This window comes from Oncorhynchus keta, chromosome 6 (genome assembly GCF_023373465.1).
Source record: "Oncorhynchus keta strain PuntledgeMale-10-30-2019 chromosome 6, Oket_V2, whole genome shotgun sequence".
Lineage (NCBI taxonomy): Eukaryota > Metazoa > Chordata > Actinopteri > Salmoniformes > Salmonidae > Oncorhynchus > Oncorhynchus keta.
The window spans coordinates 11439766-11458902 of NC_068426.1; the positions used below are offsets into that span (position 1 = coordinate 11439766).

The following is a 19137-nucleotide window of genomic DNA, read 5'->3' on the forward strand; positions in this document are numbered from 1 at the left end:
GCTCTCCCTATTTGATTTCTAGACAAACAATCCTTATTCTATTTTTGATTTTGCTCCACTATTTCTTTTACTTCCTGTCTTTAAGTTTGGTGTGGGTTTTAATTTTGTTTGCCTGTTCTGGGGCAAATTTTGTGGGTGCTCATGGTGGGTGTATTTTAGGCCCTAGTTGTTTTTGCTAGTCAACTTTCTGTGGACACTCCTACGAGTGTCTTCCAGAACCCCTCCTAAAACCCCATCTGTTTCGTTTTGGTTGTGGTTACTGACTCTTTGTTAGTTTCCCCTTCTCTTCGAGTTTATTTGGTTTTCTTGCTGGGGAACAAAACATTAGTCTAAAATTATCAGTCAGTTAGGTTAGTCTAAAGGTAGTCTCAGGTTAGTCTGAAGTTAGTTTTAAGCTATTATCAGGTTAGTCTCATGTTAGTCTCATGTTAGTCTTGTGTTAGTAAAACGTTAGTCTAATGTTAATCTCAGGTTAGTCTCAAGTCATTATCAGGTCAGTCTCAGATTAATCTAAAGTTATTATCAGGGTAGTCTCAGTTTAGTCTAATTTTAGTCTCAAGTTAGTCTCAGGTTAGTCTCATGTTAGTCCCAGGTTAGTCTCAATTTAGTCCAACGTTAATCTAAGGTTAGTCTCAGGTTAGTCTAAAGTTATCAGGTTAGTCTCAGGTTAGTCTAAAGTTAGTCTAAAGGTGTTATCAGGTTAGTCTCAAGTTAGTCTAAAGTTGTTATCAGGTTAGTCTCATGTTCGTCTCAAGTTAGTCTAAAGTTGTTATCAGGTTAGTCTCATGTTAGTCTCAAGTTAGTCTAAAGTTGTTATCAGGTTAGTCTCATGTTCGTCTCAAGTTAGTCTAAAGTTGTTATCAGGTTAGTCTCATGTTAGTCTCAAGTTAGTCTAAAGTTGTTATCAGGTTAGTCTCATGTTCGTCTCAAGTTAGTCTAAAGTTGTTATCAGGTTAGTCTCATGTTAGTCTCAAGTTAGTCTAAAGTTGTTATCAGGTTAGTCTCATGTTCGTCTCAAGTTAGTCTAAAGTTGTTATCAGGTTAGTCTCATGTTCGTCTCAAGTTAGTCTAAAGTTGTTATCAGGTTAGTCTAAAGTTAACGATGTAATAGAATGAGAAATAAGAGTGATATCTCACAGTGAGAGGATGTTGGTGAGGATCAATCTGTGAGAAGTTGCATGTAACCTTTAGCCTCGCAAGCAGCCTGATCTCGCGAGCTTACATGCATGTTCACTGAATGGATAACGGGAATCAGTCTGGTAATTATGAGGCTACGTCACCTTAGGCAACATATTGAGATGTAGCTGGGTGGCTAGTTTCTTACAACTCTGTTAAATTGTGTGCAATGGTGCTGCTCCCTAGTGGTATAAACAGTCACATGCCGTTGATGGTTATAGTAGGGTAACTGTTCATAAAAGATCAGCATACATTACAGTTATTCCTCTGTGGTTAGTCATCAATCATTTGTACTCTTTTTATATCCAATCTCTCTTGTCCATTTTTACTTTTTTATGGTTCGTTCTTGTGGTTATGAAGGGGTATGTGCCATCTTCCAGAATTGCAAAATAGTTTAGCAGGAGAAGTAACTTGAATGTTTATGCAATGTCTAGGTTCTTGTTTTTCAAGAAATGAGGGTAAACTCAGCACTTCCTGATAGTAAAAATAAATGGGTTCGCTTCTCCGAAATTGTATATATATATGTAAGAATATTTTGGGTGGGTGTGCATGGAAAACATACCCTTTACCATGAGTGGCTATGGGGTCAAAGAAATGTATAGTAGCCTACCTGATAGAATAACTTTGCAGGGAATATATGATACTCCAACAACTAAGTATTATGACCTGGTATCAGGAATTAATAGAAGGTAGGAAATTAATTTGAGCTTATTGCTCTTAAAAATTTTTTTTTATTTGATTACATAGTTACAGTACATTTCCATGCATTGGTAAAATGTTCTTACACTCAAGGCAAGACCAATAATGCAGTAATTGTTTTGTTTCATTGTTACAAGCACTTTTAATAGGGAAAATATGTTGCTACAATTCATAATAATATACGTACAATACCAGTCAAAAGTTTGGACAAGCCTACTCATTCAAGGGTTTTTCTTTATTTGTACTGTTTTCTACACTGTAGAATAATTGTAAAGTTATCAAAACTATGAAATAACACACATGGAATCATGTAGTAACCAAGAAAGTGTTAAACAAATCAAGATCTTGAAATGTTCTGGATTGACTGACCTTCATGTCTTAAAGCAATGATGGACTGTCATTTCTCTTGGATAATTTGAGCAGTTCCTGCCATAATATGGACTTGGTCTTTTACAAAATAGGGCTATCGTCTGTGTACTACCTTTTCACAACACAACTGATTGGCTCAAACAAATTAAGAAGGAAAGAAATTCCACAAATGAACTTTTAACAAGGCACACGTGTTAATTGAAATGCATTCCAGGTGACTACGTCATGAAGCTGGTTGAGAGAATGCTGTCACCAAGGCAAAGATTGGCTACTTTAAAGAATCTGAAATATGAAACACTTTTTTTGGTTGCTACATGATTCCATGTGTTATTTCATAGTTTTAATGTCTTCACTATTATTCTACAATGTAGAAAATAGTAAAAATAAAGAAAAACCCTTGAATGAGTAAGTGTGTCCAAACTTTTGACTGGTACTGTACATTTCTTTAACTCTCATCCCTTTGGAACGAGCCAAAGCAAAACAAAACTAATCTCCAAAACAGCAAAACGTGTTCAAAATTAATTGTGAGCCAAGGCTACACACTGGCTAAACACAAAACCTTGAATCAACACCATAATATAAAAACGTTTTCGCAGTAACTATGTCTTGTGTTACTTAGGCATGTTGAAACGTCGATCTCAGTACAGTAGACCTGGTGTTGAGAACTTTGAGTATTGGAAACAAATGAAACTGCATATGTAAGTGCCTCTATTCTCCAATCATTTTAAAATAGATGCATTAAGCAGTGGCTCACTAAGCAGTATTCATGGCAGGCTTCACCAAAAAAAAACGTACCAAGAAAAAAACATGAAACAATTTCCTTTCATCTGTCTGTGTTTCATAATTTTCTTTCCAGTCGCAAGAGGCTGAATGTATCCCACCAGAGAAAGCATCCGAGCGAGTCAAACAGCACCCCTCTGTCTCTGTATGTGTAGCTCATCTATCTGATGCTGTCTGGTGAAAAAGACTATGACATTGTTGCCTCCCATAGCATTGAATGCAAGGGAATACAGCAAGCAATTGACCTCTCTTGATAAAAATGACAATTCAATAATAACCAATCAGCGGTGAGCTCAACTGAGTGAGCTAAACTGAGTGAGCTAAACTGAGTGAGCTCGACTGAGTGAGCTAAACTGAGTGAGCTAAACTGAGTGAGCTAAACTGAGTGAGCTCGACTGAGTGAGCTAAACTGAGTGAGCTAAACTGAGTGAGCTAAACTGAGTGAGCTAAACTGAGTGAGCTCGACTGAGTGAGCTAAACTGAGTGAGCTAAACTGAGTGAGCTCAACTGAGTGAGCTAAACTGAGTGAGCTAAACTGAGTGAGCTCGACTGAGTGAGCTAAACTGAGTGAGCTCAACTGAGTGAGCTAAACTGAGTGAGCTAAACTGAGTGAGCTAAACTGAGTGAGCTAAACTGAGTGAGCTCGACTGTGAATGGTCCTGGCACACACAAAAAAAAGCATCAAGGGAAGCCAGCTTGGATTTGATTTACACAAATAACATCAGATCAACAGCAAAACGTCATTGACAGAAACAACTTGAATTGTCATTGTTAGACTAGCGAGCAAACATTTTAGCCAGGTCGCCTAGGACAACTAAAAGCGTGTACTGTATGCCAGAGTGATAGACCGCTCGGCCTCAGACCTATATATCACTGTATCTTCTTATTGTCTCGGCCTCAGACCTATATATCACTGTATCTTCTTATTGTCTCGGCCTCAGGCCTATATATCACTGTATCTTCTTATTGTCTCGGCCTCAGGCCTATATATCACTGTATCTTCTTATTGTCTCGGCCTCAGACCTATATATCACTGTATCTTCTTATTGTCTCGGCCTCAGGCCTATATATCACTGTATCTTCTTATTGTCTCGGCCTCAGACCTATATATCACTGTATCTTCTTATTGTCTCGGCCTCAGGCCTATATATCACTGTATCTTCTTATTGTCTCGGCCTCAGACCTATATATCACTGTATCTTCTTATTGTCTCGGCCTCAGGCCTATATATCACTGTATCTTCTTATTGTCTCGGCCTCAGACCTATATATCACTGTATCTTCTTATTGTCTCGGCCTCAGGCCTATATATCACTGTATCTTCTTATTGTCTCGGCCTCAGACCTATATATCACTGTGTCTTCTTATTGTCTCGGCCTCAGACCTATATATCACTGTATCTTCTTATTGTCTCGGCCTCAGGCCTATATATCACTGTATCTTCTTATTGTCTCGGCCTCAGACCTATATATCACTGTGTCTTCTTATTGTCTCGGCCTCAGACCTATATATCACTGTATCTTCTTATTGTCTCGGCCTCAGACCTATATATCACTGTATCTTCTTATTGTCTCGGCCTCAGACCTATATATCACTGTATCTTCTTATTGTCTCGGCCTCAGACCTATATATCACTGTATCTTCTTATTGTCTCGGCCTCAGACCTATATATCACTGTGTCTTCTTATTGTCTCGGCCTCAGACCTATATATCACTGTATCTTCTTATTGTCTCGGCCTCAGGCCTATATATCACTGTATCTTCTTATTGTCTCGGCCTCAGACCTATATATCACTGTATCTTCTTATTGTCTCGGCCTCAGACCTATATATCACTGTATCTTCTTATTGTCTCGGCCTCAGACCTATATATCACTGTGTCTTCTTATTGTCTCGGCCTCAGACCTATATATCACTGTATCTTCTTATTGTCTCGGCCTCAGACCTATATATCACTGTATCTTCTTATTGTCTCGGCCTCAGACCTATATATCACTGTATCTTCTTATTGTCTCGGCCTCAGACCTATATATCACTGTATCTTCTTATTGTCTCGGCCTCAGACCTATATATCACGGTGTCAAGGCATATGAACTAACAGGTTATAGAGCAAATCATGCAATTATCACAACACACAGGTTGTAATAGGTTGTTTTTCTCCCTGACTTGGGTTCCCCTAGGGAATTTTTACTCATGCATAGCTAGCTACCTGGCATTAAGTTGTCACAGTCCGATCAGAGTTTGTAAAATATCTTGATCTGTGTAAATATAAAAGTTAAATGGGTAGAATAATGTCTGGGGTTATGGTCATGTTCTGTACATAAAATGTTTAAGGCATACATGCTTAGTTCCTTTTAAAACGGTTGTTGCTGACTGGAACTTCGCTTTTAACTTCGTAAAAAATGTACTGTATGACACTAAAACCATGTTCTGTACAGTGAGAGTCAAGACATTTGGATCATTTTGTGTGTGTAGTCCATCCAACTCTTGGCTCTGACCGGCAGACAGTCATCTATGAACGTATAGTAATGGAGGATGGCCTGATGTGCTCTCAGCAGAACTGGTAGTTGTTATTCCTCATCATCAGGGGCTGTGAACGTATAGTAATGGAGGATGGCCTGATGTGCTCTCAGCAGAACTGGTAGTTGTTATTCCTCATCATCAGGGGCTGTGAACGTATAGTAATGGAGGATGGCCTGATGTGCTCTCAGCAGAACTGGTAGTTGTTATTAATGGAGGATGGCCTGATGTGCTCTCAGCAGAACTGGTAGTTGTTATTCCTCATCATCAGGGGCTGTGAACGTATAGTAATGGAGGATGGCCTGATGTGCTCTCAGCAGAACTGCTAGTTGTTATTAATGGAGGATGGCCTGATGTGCTCTCAGCAGAACTGGTAGTTGTTATTAATGGAGGATGGCCTGATGTGCTCTCAGCAGAACTGGTAGTTGTTATTCCTCATCATCAGGGGCTGTGAACGTATAGTAATGGAGGATGGCCTGATGTGCTCTCAGCAGAACTGGTAGTTGTTATTCCTCATCATCAGGGGCTGTGAACGTATAGTAATGGAGGATGGCCTGATGTGCTCTCAGCAGAACTGCTAGTTGTTATTAATGGAGGATGGCCTGATGTGCTCTCAGCAGAACTGGTAGTTGTTATTAATGGAGGATGGCCTGATGTGCTCTCAGCAGAACTGCTAGTTGTTATTAATGGAGGATGGCCTGATGTGCTCTCAGCAGAACTGGTAGTTGTTATTAATGGAGGATGGCCTGATGTGCTCTCAGCAGAACTGCTAGTTGTTATTAATGGAGGATGGCCTGATGTGCTCTCAGCAGAACTGGTAGTTGTTATTAATGGAGGATGGCCTGATGTGCTCTCAGCAGAACTGGTAGTTGTTATTAATGGAGGATGGCCTGATGTGCTCTCAGCAGAACTGGTAGTTGTTATTAATGGAGGATGGCCTGATGTGCTCTCAGCAGAACTGGTAGTTGTTATTAATGGAGGATGGCCTGATGTGCTCTCAGCAGAACTGGTAGTTGTTATTAATGGAGGATGGCCTGATGTGCTCTCAGCAGAACTGCTAGTTGTTATTAATGGAGGATGGCCTGATGTGCTCTCAGCAGAACTGGTAGTTGTTATTAATGGAGGATGGCCTGATGTGCTCTCAGCAGAACTGGTAGTTGTTATTAATGGAGGATGGCCTGATGTGCTCTCAGCAGAACTGCTAGTTGTTATTAATGGAGGATGGCCTGATGTGCTCTCAGCAGAACTGCTAGTTGTTATTAATGGAGGATGGCCTGATGTGCTCTCAGCAGAACTGGTAGTTGTTATTAATGGAGGATGGCCTGATGTGCTCTCAGCAGAACTGCTAGTTGTTAGTAATGGAGGATGGCCTGATGTGCTCTCAGCAGAACTGCTAGTTGTTAGTAATGGAGGATGGCCTGATGTGCTCTCAGCAGAACTGGTAGTTGTTATTCCTCATCATCAGGGGCTGTGAACGTATAGTAATGGAGGATGGCCTGATGTGCTCTCAGCAGAACTGGTAGTTGTTATTAATGGAGGATGGCCTGATGTGCTCTCAGCAGAACTGGTAGTTGTTATTAATGGAGGATGGCCTGATGTGCTCTCAGCAGAACTGGTAGTTGTTATTAATGGAGGATGGCCTGATGTGCTCTCAGCAGAACTGCTAGTTGTTATTAATGGAGGATGGCCTGATGTGCTCTCAGCAGAACTGCTAGTTGTTATTAATGGAGGATGGCCTGATGTGCTCTCAGCAGAACTGGTAGTTGTTATTAATGGAGGATGGCCTGATGTGCTCTCAGCAGAACTGGTAGTTGTTATTAATGGAGGATGGCCTGATGTGCTCTCAGCAGAACTGGTAGTTGTTATTAATGGAGGATGGCCTGATGTGCTCTCAGCAGAACTGCTAGTTGTTATTAATGGAGGATGGCCTGATGTGCTCTCAGCAGAACTGGTAGTTGTTATTAATGGAGGATGGCCTGATGTGCTCTCAGCAGAACTGGTAGTTGTTATTAATGGAGGATGGCCTGATGTGCTCTCAGCAGAACTGCTAGTTGTTATTAATGGAGGATGGCCTGATGTGCTCTCAGCAGAACTGCTAGTTGTTATTAATGGAGGATGGCCTGATGTGCTCTCAGCAGAACTGGTAGTTGTTATTCCTCATCATCAGGGGCTGTGAACGTATAGTAATGGAGGATGGCCTGATGTGCTCTCAGCAGAACTGCTAGTTGTTATTCCTCATCATCAGGGGCTGTGAACGTATAGTAATGGAGGATGGCCTGATGTGCTCTCAGCAGAACTGGTAGTTGTTATTAATGGAGGATGGCCTGATGTGCTCTCAGCAGAACTGGTAGTTGTTATTAATGGAGGATGGCCTGATGTGCTCTCAGCAGAACTGGTAGTTGTTATTAATGGAGGATGGCCTGATGTGCTCTCAGCAGAACTGGTAGTTGTTATTAATGGAGGATGGCCTGATGTGCTCTCAGCAGAACTGGTAGTTGTTATTAATGGAGGATGGCCTGATGTGCTCTCAGCAGAACTGGTAGTTGTTATTAATGGAGGATGGCCTGATGTGCTCAGCAGAACTGGTAGTTGTTATTAATGGAGGATGGCCTGATGTGCTCTCAGCAGAACTGGTAGTTGTTATTAATGGAGGATGGCCTGATGTGCTCTCAGCAGAACTGGTAGTTGTTATTAATGGAGGATGGCCTGATGTGCTCTCAGCAGAACTGGTAGTTGTTATTAATGGAGGATGGCCTGATGTGCTCTCAGCAGAACTGGTAGTTGTTATTAATGGAGGATGGCCTGATGTGCTCTCAGCAGAACTGGTAGTTGTTATTAATGGAGGATGGCCTGATGTGCTCTCAGCAGAACTGGTAGTTGTTATTAATGGAGGATGGCCTGATGTGCTCTCAGCAGAACTGGTAGTTGTTATTAATGGAGGATGGCCTGATGTGCTCTCAGCAGAACTGCTAGTTGTTATTAATGGAGGATGGCCTGATGTGCTCTCAGCAGAACTGGTAGTTGTTATTAATGGAGGATGGCCTGATGTGCTCTCAGCAGAACTGGTAGTTGTTATTCCTCATCATCAGGGGCTGTTCGTCTTCTTCGTGGTTCAGTGTCTGATCACAATCCTCGCTAATCTTAGCTTGGTCACTCTGCTCTCCTGACTCCTGCTGTGGCGTCTTATTCTGCACATTCCTGTAGGTCTGGCAGAAGAAAGGATACTTTGTGTCAAATTAAAAGTGTTGATGTCCCCAAACCATTTTACCCACAAAATGATATTATTCTTACTTCTAAATACATTTTAGGAGTACAGAAAATCCTGCTTTAGGAAATAAGAAGACGTTAGCGGAATGCTAAGTGAGAGACTGTAAATGTGAAATGTAAAAAGACTCTACAGTGGGTCACTTAAGTCCATCTGACCTGGTCTGGCTGGTCAGGCAGTAGACTCTGGATAAGCTGACCAATGGTACTGAAGGTTGGACGCACTGTTGGTTCCATGTTCCAACACATCTTCATGATGGTGTATCTGAGGAGAACTCTCAGTTTCAGATACTGCAGCAGGTTCTCAGGTTACATCATCTCTTTTCGCCGATCTTGAGGTATAATACTCACATCTCTGGAGGGGCAAAGTCCGGCTGTGACATGTGGCATCCATCTTTGATCATCTTGTAAAACCGGGTGTCCACCACAATATTAGGATATGGGCTCTTACCTAGAAATAACAACAAAACATTTATGGAAAAAATTAATATAAAAAATATATATATATAAAATATATATATAAAAGACTGATTCAACATAAGACATAATTTTTGTCATCACGTGCCAGAGTGACCTAGCCTGATCCCAGATCTGTTTGTGCTTTTGCCGACTTCATTTTCATTGGCAAGCGAACAGACAGACTGGCACCCATGCTAAGTGCCAGAAAGACCCACCCAGAGAGAAGACCTCCCACAGCAGTATCCCATAGGACCAGACATCACTCTGCACTGTGTACACACAGTCAAAGATGCTCTCGGGGGCCATCCACTTCACTGGCAGACGGGCCTGGGAAGAAACATAGTTCACAATCATTGGAGAACCTGAGATTCCTTTAACTAAAGTGATTTCTTTATTTCTTTATATTGTTTTTATTAACTCACATTTCCTTTCACCACATAGTTGGAGTCATTCTCGATGTCTCGAGCGAGCCCAAAGTCGCAGATCTTAGCCACGTGGCCACCGGTCAATAGGACGTTCCTAGCGGCCACGTCCCTGTGAATGCACTGCAAAGACAACATTGGTTTCACTCATATAGTCATGTGTCAATCTGCATGTTACACTACATGCGTTGACTTTAAATTACAATGACCTTTTTCTATTACGTTTTTGGATGCAAGGAAGTCCATTCCCTGAGCCACCTGATAGGAGACCCTCAACAAGTCTTCTATGTCCAGCGACCAGGTGTCTGTCTCTGGATCCTCACATAAAGAACCTATGATGGAGAGAGAGAGAGGAAGAGAGAGACTATATGACACTTAACAGTGTATATTACCACCCTTCACTCCATAACCTAGCAGAGAGACAGAGAGAAAGATCGAGGAAGAGTGTATAACGCCCTTCCACTCCACAACCCTCTCCGTGTTACTGCAGTGTGTAGATGGATGTTAATTTACCCATAGGGCAGTATTCGGGCCTCTGCGCTGGATGCATGTCCTGGTAGTTGTCTGAGTTGGAGCAGGAGATCCCACTGTCACTGCAGACACATAAAGTACTGAGAGGTTACTCTACGGTCTACACTGGACAGTTACACTGAGTGAACAAAACATTAAGAACACCTGCTCTTACCATGACATAGACTGACCAGGTGAATCCAGGTGAACGCTATGATCCCTTAGTGATGTCACTTCTTAAATATACTTACATCAGTGTAGATGAAGGGGAGGAGACAGGTTAAAGAAGGATTTTTAAGCCTTGAGACATGGATTGTGTATGTGTGCCATTCAGGTGATGAAGCGCCTTTGAACAGGGTGTGGTAGTAGGTGCCAGGTGCACCGGTTTGTGTCAAGAACTGCAACGCTGCTGTGTTTTTCACGCTCAACAGTTTTCCGTGTGTATCAAGAATGGTCCACCACCCAAAGGACATCCAGCCAACTTGACACAACTATGGGAAGCATTGGAGTCAACATGGGCCAGCATCCCTTTGGAACGCTTTCAACACCTTGTAGAGTCCATGCCCCGACCAATTGAGGCTGTTCTGGTGTTTCTAATGTTTTGTACACTCAGTGTATTCTGTGTAGAAATTAAAATGTACAGTCAGTGATAACGTAGAGACCATGACGTGCGTCAAGTGACATGAATGCCTTGTTAGTATAGAATGTAGATTTTGATACGACACCACAGAGAGCAATGCATAAAATGAGGGCAGGAGAGGTCACTGGCTAGATGAATACAAAGCGTTGTCACCTGGTTGACGGTATATAAAACATGTGTGGAGACTGAAACTTGTGCCTCACATCTATTTCTCATTTCTCGTTTTGGTGCACTTTCACTAACCCAGAAACCATGTCTCTGGTGGGAGAATGGAGAAAGGAGAGTGAGTTGAGACTAGAGGCATGTTAGTGATCGTTCAGCCCACCTCCTGACACGAGACTCCTGGCTACATGTGTTCTTGTAGTGATCACTATCCCCTGGAACCTCTGGTCCACTCAGGATGGAGTCCAGGAACAGCTTGGCCTTGCCACGCAGGAAGTTCAGCAGGTCGCCATGGCTACAGTACTCTGTGATCATCAGCATTGGGCCTGTGGTCGAACACAACAATGAGATGACCTATTTGGTTAGCTAATTAAACTCACCCAACAAGTCATGTTACCTTCTTCTATGGAAATGCAAGTACAGAAAAGAGTTTGTCGCACCTCCTTGAGTACACGCCCCCAACAGGTTAACAATGTTGTCATGACATCCCAGGTGACTGAGGATCTTCAGTTCTGACATCAGAGCTTCTCTCTCCTCTGAGTGGGCGCTTGCTGAGGAGGAGTAGCAGCTCTTTCATTATTGCATTTACTGAGATACTGCTTCATCTATGATGGGAACTACTTTCATGCCAGCATGTATCCAATAGCAGTTATGTATTGTACAATCATTTTGACTTCCTTCTGTAAATTAAAAGCAATGCTGCAGGGTTAAAGATGTTCACGAACAGTATGAGGAGGCTAACTCACGCTTGAGCATCTTTACTGCCACACGGGTGGTCATGTTGTCATCGGTCCCCAGACCATAGGCAGTGGCCTCCACAACTTTCCCAAAAGCCCCTGCTCCCAGAATCTGGCCTGGAAGAGTCAGGCATTACTGTTTCATGTACTGATGTCTGTTTCAACCCCCAAAACGACAATAAAACATACCAAGCCTCAGCTTGTCACGGGGGAACTCCCACTTCTTGTTATAAGGAAGTTGAGTAGGATCAATAAAGGTGTAGTTATTCCCATCATTGGCCTCGATGATCTTCCACCGGACTTCATATTTGGGTTTCTATGAGAGAAAACATATGTTGTGTAATGGTCTAACTGCAAATGTATTTGGGCAGTGAAAGCCAAGTGAACGAGTCAGTAAATGCAGCTCACCTGCTTGTATTTGTACAGGACGATGACAAGCAGAAGGAACAGAAGGGCTGATGTGCTGGTGGCTCCAATGAGAGTGGGGGTGAACAGCTCGGACATTACAAATGTTTTTGTAGTGGCAGCAACAACATCTAAAACATAGCAAACAACACAGTACATTTGAATGCCCTTGAAGTCAGCTCATGACATTATTCAATACTGAACAGGGAAATGAGAAATAACACTACCGGTGGCAAACTTTTGTTTGTGCAGTATACTATATAGGTGTAATGGCCGTCTTACGCGATATGAAGATGTCCCGATTTTTGCCAGCAAAGTTAAAGGCGACACACTCCACTGTGAACTCCTCAGTTGAGGGACTGAGGGTCAGCTCACTCTGCACCTCCATGGTGCTGGTGAAGAGAGGCTGCACCTCCACGGTGTCATTGTCCCCATCACACCTGAACACAGAGGAACGTCAATATGAGCAGAGACACTAGGCCTATTTCATTTAAGAGTGAAACTGCTCTATCTGCTTATTTTACTATTTTACTCTACAAAACTCTTGGCTTATTGTTATCCAGTTAGATAACCTACAATCAATCAAATTGAGTATATAGAGCCCTTTTTTACATCAGCAGCTTTTATTTTACACCTACGTGCTTTGTATTCCTGGGCACTGGTACCAGAGGATTGTGGGAGCTGGGTATCCAGAGGAGGTGCAGATCAGGGTGGTAGAATTCTTCAGGCTGAGCATCGCATTGGGTTTCTCTACTCAGTCAGAGAGGACAGACAGCATCAAATCAAATCAAATTTATTTATATAGCCCTTTGTACATCAGCTGATATCTCAAAGTGCTGTACAGAAACCCAGCCTAAAACCCCAAACAGCAAACAATGCAGGTGTAAAAGCACGGTGGCTAGGAAAAACTCCCTAGAAAGACTACTCACACTGTGTAAGTCATCATCACGTCACTCTCACAACACACGGAACAGTTTTGCTCCATATTTTCTCTCTAGTTTGATAGTCGGTGTGACCGGTCACATTGGAATAAGATATCTTACGGTAGACTTCGATATTGAAGGTGATGGAGCTGTTGAGGCGCGTGCTCCTGGTGTGGAGGGTGTACTGGCCCCTCTCCTCAGACCTGACTCTGTGTAGCAGCAGGCTGCTCTCGTACCTACAGGATGACAGGACAGGATCAAATAACAGCACCGGCTCCTGTATTTATTCAGCATCTTTTTAGAAATGATGTGGTATACACATTCAGAAGCAGGGTAATTATTGGGAAAATAATGACCTGTTATTGTCTTGGGCGGTCCATTTGTCGCCATGAGTGGAGATATTGTGACTGTGAGACATGGGCACGTCCCACCAATGCTTCTTGATTTGGGGATAGGCCTCGATCAGAATATTTATCTCAAGGTTCTCCCCTTCTTTCACATTGACTAAGGAGCCATTTTGGTATAGATTGGGTGACAGGCGGGGTATGAACCTAATGTAAGGCTCATCTGAAGAAGGGAGAAAGACAAACAGAGAGAACATTAAAGATAACATTATTTTGATCACAAACTTCAACAAAACTTAACATTTTAAATTATCACACCACAATTTCCTTTGAGGATGCTGAGCTGAGTTTCACTTTTAAAACAGGTTTCCATGTTTGGTGTTTGTGGAGATCAACACTAGCCTTGTACTACCATCCTGATCTCGCGGGCTTACATAAATATGTTCCCATGTAGCCAAACATATTAGATGCTAGCCAGACATATTAGATGCTAGCCAAACATATTAGATGCCAGCTAAACATATTAGATGCTAGCCAAACATATTAGATGCTAGCCAAACATATTAGATGCTAGCCAAACATATTAGATGCTAGCCAAACATATTAGATGCTGGCCAAACATATTAGATGCTAGCCAAACATATTAGATGCTAGCCAAACATATTAGATGCTAGCCAAACATATTACATATTAGCCAAACACATTAGATGCTAGCGAAACATATTAGATGCTAGCCAAACACATTAGATGCTAGCCAAACATATTAGATGCTAGCGAAACATATTAGATGCTGGCCAAACATATTAGATGCTGGCCAAACATATTAGATGCTAGCCAAACATATTACATGTTAGCCAAACACATTAGATGTTAGCCAAACATATTACATGTTAGCCAAACACATTAGATGTTAGCCAAACATATTACATGTTAGCCAAACACATTAGATGCTAGCCAAACATATTAGATGCTAGCCAAACATATTAGATGCTATCTAAACATATTAGATGCTGGCTAAACATATTAGATGCTGGCCAAACATATTAGATGCTGGCCAAACATATTAGATGCTAGCCAAACATATTACATGTTAGCCAAACATATTACATGTTAGCCAAACATATTAGATGCTAACCAAACACATTAAATGCTAGCTAAACATATTAGATGCTGGCCAAACATATTAGATGCTGGCCAAACATATTAGATGCTGGCCAAACATATTAGATGCTAGCCAAACATATTAGATGCTAGCCAAACATATTAGATGGTAGATCAACACCCCCTTTCCCTAATGCTTACCTACGACCTCCAGGTAGGTGGTGGCCCTGTTGGCCCCAGCCTCATTGATGGCTGTACAGGTGAAGTTTCCTGTGTCAGACATGGTCACAGCCGGGATAGTCACAGTACTGGTGATGTGGACCTGCTTGTCCTGTATTACTTTTTGAAAGACGTTCAATGTCTGCATATATAAAAAATATATAAAAAACAACATATCAGTTCAGATCTTCAGACATATACTGTATCATACAAGCTAATGGGAAACATATATGATTTAATGATAGAAATTGAGGACAGGTTACTGTTTAACTTACTTTGAGGGAGGAGTGTTTCCAGGTGACGTTGTAGAAGTGGTTAGGGTTACTGGTGATGCAGGGAATGAGGAGCTCCTCTCCAACAATACTAACATACCCATCTACCTCAATTAACACAGACGGTGGCCAACGCAACCCTGGAACAGACACATAGAAGTAGATGTGTTTAGATGCTTTGGGACTAATAACCTCAATGCAATGTCCAAAAAATACAAAATGCACAGACATCTACTTCATCTTACTTTGAACGACATTGATAGTGATGTCTTTGGAGCGTGTTGTGACCCCATTGATCTTCGCGCTGCATATGTAGTTTGCACTGTGGCTGGTCAGAAGGTGTCTGATGAGGATCCCTCTCCTGGGATTGACAGTGTAGTTCATGTCGGGGGGTGTTGGGTCTCCGTTGGCCATATGGAGGGACAAGTCTGTGGCACTGGGGTCTGTCAGCTGACAGAGGAGAAGATCCACGCCCTCCTCAACATCTCTCATGTTGCGGGGGGTAACCAGGACGTTATTGGGATCTGTAAGGAACATAACAGGTCGAGCAATGTTGACTTAATTTGTGACATATTAGCTGATAAACATACAGTGTTGTGTGTGGCTTTGGCATCTGGACAGATAATAATAATGATAATTTATCATTTCTAGAGCGCGTTTCCCACTCTCAACGTCCATAAAAGATGTCATGTCATGAAAACACGTACCTTTCACATAGATGTGGACCTCTGAGAACAGGTCTGGTTGGTTGTCATACACACACTTGTATGTGCCAGTGTAGTCTGCTGTAAGGTACCTGGTGGTAATCATACTCCCCTGTTTAGAGTTCCTCCTTTTGAACGCTGTGGTAGACCAGGTGGCGGTGCTGTCCCCCTCACAGGTCAAGGTGAATGACGTTCCTAAAAGCAAAGTCCTCTCAGCCTCCCTCAGCAACACAGAGTTCAGCCTGATTACTGGAGGACTTCGCTCTGTCAACAAACCAAAGACAGAACCAGGAATAAACAATCAATATTAACAATCCCTCACATGTCCATCACATGTTTCCTCACATGTTCCTCACATGTTTCATGGAATATAGACATAGACTACGGTAATAACAGATTTCAATGAATTATCACATTTGTAACTCTAAAACAGAGACCCAACACCCCCCGACATGAACTACACTGTAGTGGATGCCCCACTGATTTGTATTTATTCAGTTTATATATTTCATCTTCAACTTCAATCATTACATTTTTTCTAAATATGTGAACAGTTTATTGTACAGATGGTTGTTTTTCAGCGTGGGGGTTGAAAATGTTTTGAACATTTTAAAGACCTCCACTGAAAAATATAACACTGATCCATCCTTGCATAAGGAGGGTGGAGTAATAGTCAGACGGAATTGAGTCATCAGCAGTAAATGCAGAGCCAGATAGATAGAACAGGATCTACCTTGGACAGAAGAGGAAGAACAATTTAAAGCTACAATATGTAACTTTTTTTGGGGCGACCCCACCAAACTCACAAAGAAATGTGAGTTATAGATCTGTAATTCCCATTGAAAGAAAGTCTAAGAAGCAGTATATCTGTTCTATGTGCTCTATTTCTATGCCTCCCATTCTTAAGTTTAGTTGTTGCATCTTTTACTTTCTAGTTTGTACACCATCTTCAAACAGCTGAAATTACAATATTGTTGGTTATTGAAAAGATATTTCACTGCAGTTTGGATTCTACCATGATTCTCTACATGGTTTGCTTTGCCACATTAACTGGAATTAGGTAAAGTATTAGAATTTTAGCAACCAGGAAATGGCGGCGCATCACAAAGAAGACTTGTAAAATAACTGTTATTTTGAATCTGTTTATTTGGTTTTTAGGCGATTCAGAGAGTGATACTATACATTGGTAATCAATCATGGATGTTATAATCTAAAACAGTAAAAAATAAACAAATCAGATAATGTGATTTAGTATTGGGATATCAGACTGTGATTGGTTCATCAGTTAATTGTTAAATCCATACAAGCAAATTGACTTGATCAATGCATTATATATTGTATGCCTTATTGACCAAATTTGGTTTAGTAGCATGTTATTGCCCACAATCTGAAACTGGATTGAACTGCTGCTTAGTTTGTTATGAAGCTTATTCCTCCTGATTGGACAGCCTGTCTCATGCAGGTTAAGATTTTAGCATGTCATTGGCTGGCAGCGTTGGGTTTCTTGGCCAGGTCCTGGAGGTGGGTGGAGATGCGGGACACCTGCAGCAGCAGGGCCTGGTGGTTCTCCACCAGAAGACTCTGGTGTCTGCCCAGGTTCTGCAGGTTATTCAGGTGCTGAGCTCCCTGGTCCTTCATGGCTTTCAGAAGGTTGATGACCTCCCTCTGGCCACTGGACACCTCTCTGTGCTCCTGGACCAGCTGAGACAGCGCCTTGACCACCTCTCCTTTCCAGGTAGCAGCTTCTCGCTGGTCCCGGGTATGTTGGGAGAGTAACTGTTTCAGCTCATCCACTCCACAGCATAGAGGCGTAGGGGCTACCACCGGGTCTGGGGGAGCCTGACTGAACTCTGGGTTGGCTGGGAGGAAGACTGGTTTAAGGTCCCCCATGGTCATGCCAACTGGTTCACTGGCAGGGGGTTCTTTGTCACCTGAAAGAGGGTGAAAACAAATTGTCTCATTGTTGAGTGAAGACTTCCCATTTTAATACAAAGAAACAAACCTGCAAGAAAAATACATTTTATTTGACTGTACAACACAGTATATCACTTGTATTGTATAAAATACTAAAATGGACATCAAACAATCCACTTACTTTGAATCAGTGAAGCGCATCGTCTTGAATTTCTCCTCTGTCAGGCATGATGCCAACACTTCAGTACCAGAGTTATGTAATTTGCTGTTACTGACATATAATTTTATCATATGGTGAATTGTGAGTTATTTCAATTTCAATGCCTTAGGTATCATCGATAGAAAGGTGGTGATAAAAATAATTTCCTTGGTATACATCAACGTCACCAGAGATAATTATTTTTGCAATAAAGGGTTTTCTGTCTATTTCATATTTGAGTGTTTTTTTTCAGGGAAAAAAAGGGGAAATGAGAGTGTTCCTAAGAAGGGTTGAAGCATGTGTCTTTTTGTGTGTGGAATTATTTTTAACGGAACCCCCGATAGCATCTAGCTCCAGGAAACACATTGTGCTCGGGACTTGCTGGACGGATCCAGGTCATCGGGGTGCCTGTTTCCCAATCCCACTCTCACTTCTGCTTTTTCTGGGGAGGCGGCGGAGTGGGGGGAACCACCAGGAGCTGGACATGTTCTGTTAGCTCTGTGTCTACCCCCCACCCCCTGTGACCCCTCCTGTCCCCCCTGCTCTCAGATGCCAGAACCCACAAAGCTAAACACCTGCTCTCACTGTAACAGTCTTCACTATGACATTTTATCCATTTGAGTCCAAATTCTGTTACATCCATGGTTACATTTTGGGGGAAAAAAAGATGAATTGTCATAAAAATGTAATTAAGATTAAATCGCATGTATCTATTCTGTTAAATATTTTAAACAAATGTATTTGACTGTTTTGATGGCAATTTTATCAATGCAAAATACAAAAAAAGTTGGTATTTAAAAAAAATATCAAAACAACTCATGAACATTTAAATGAGGTCTCGTTGGTTAAAACAAATCATGACACATCTCCTGAACAATATTCAGAGAACAAAGGAGCTGATTTTAAAACACTTCCTACAGTCTCACATTGATTAATGTGCTTACCTTGTGCTGTGCAGAGCATGATGCCCAGGAAAAGGGCTAGGAAGAGCATATTCTGTCCCTCTCACTGTCTCTGTTGGTCTCTGTCTATATGTCTGTCCTCTGGGTAGTCTGTCCGCTCTACTCAAGGGTTGTTAAGGAACTGGTTGACTGGGGTGGCTTGTCAGTCTTGATATCAATACAACTTCCCCTAACTCACCTCCCACAGTGCTTACAGCCAGTACATATTAAAGTAGTTTGTGTGTTCTGAATTCTTTTGATGGATGAGTCGTTGTCTTTTAGTAAAGTATAACAATGTTTATACAACGTATTTACAGACGGCCAGTTAAGTTAGACATGAGTGGAAATAAGAGTAAACATTTTTACGACATGTATTTGA

The 19137-nt window shown here is 41.8% G+C and overlaps 3 protein-coding genes across 3 annotated transcripts; all 3 read right to left on the bottom strand.

The window, feature by feature from the left end:
• Positions 1 to 1873: 1873 nt before the first annotated feature.
• Positions 1874 to 7703, bottom strand: LOC127930826 (mucin-2-like). The gene is made up of 3 exons (XM_052521755.1): positions 7684 to 7703; positions 4408 to 6980; positions 1874 to 4367 (listed from the first exon to the last, which is right to left on the bottom strand). Exons 1-2 carry the CDS (start codon positions 7701 to 7703, stop codon positions 6062 to 6064), a joined length of 939 nt encoding a protein of 312 aa, XP_052377715.1. The 3' UTR covers positions 1874 to 4367; positions 4408 to 6061.
• LOC118385739 (macrophage colony-stimulating factor 1 receptor 1) lies at positions 1874 to 15945 on the bottom strand. Its single transcript, XM_052520663.1, has 21 exons — positions 15708 to 15945; positions 15246 to 15524; positions 15004 to 15140; positions 14711 to 14870; positions 13421 to 13631; positions 13185 to 13300; positions 12780 to 12891; positions 12424 to 12581; positions 12145 to 12272; positions 11926 to 12052; positions 11746 to 11853; positions 11440 to 11550; positions 11163 to 11325; positions 10201 to 10280; positions 9910 to 10019; positions 9688 to 9810; positions 9481 to 9592; positions 9158 to 9257; positions 8966 to 9071; positions 8585 to 8748; positions 1874 to 5562 (listed from the first exon to the last, which is right to left on the bottom strand). Exons 1-20 carry the CDS (start codon positions 15808 to 15810, stop codon positions 8596 to 8598), a joined length of 2697 nt encoding a protein of 898 aa, XP_052376623.1. The 5' UTR covers positions 15811 to 15945; the 3' UTR covers positions 1874 to 5562; positions 8585 to 8595.
• An 885-nt stretch (positions 15946 to 16830) lies between these two features.
• Positions 16831 to 18922, bottom strand: LOC118384944 (uncharacterized). The gene is made up of 2 exons (XM_035771663.2): positions 18762 to 18922; positions 16831 to 17635 (listed from the first exon to the last, which is right to left on the bottom strand). Exons 1-2 carry the CDS (start codon positions 18808 to 18810, stop codon positions 17184 to 17186), a joined length of 501 nt encoding a protein of 166 aa, XP_035627556.1. The 5' UTR covers positions 18811 to 18922; the 3' UTR covers positions 16831 to 17183.
• Between the last annotated feature and the right edge of the window lie 215 nt (positions 18923 to 19137).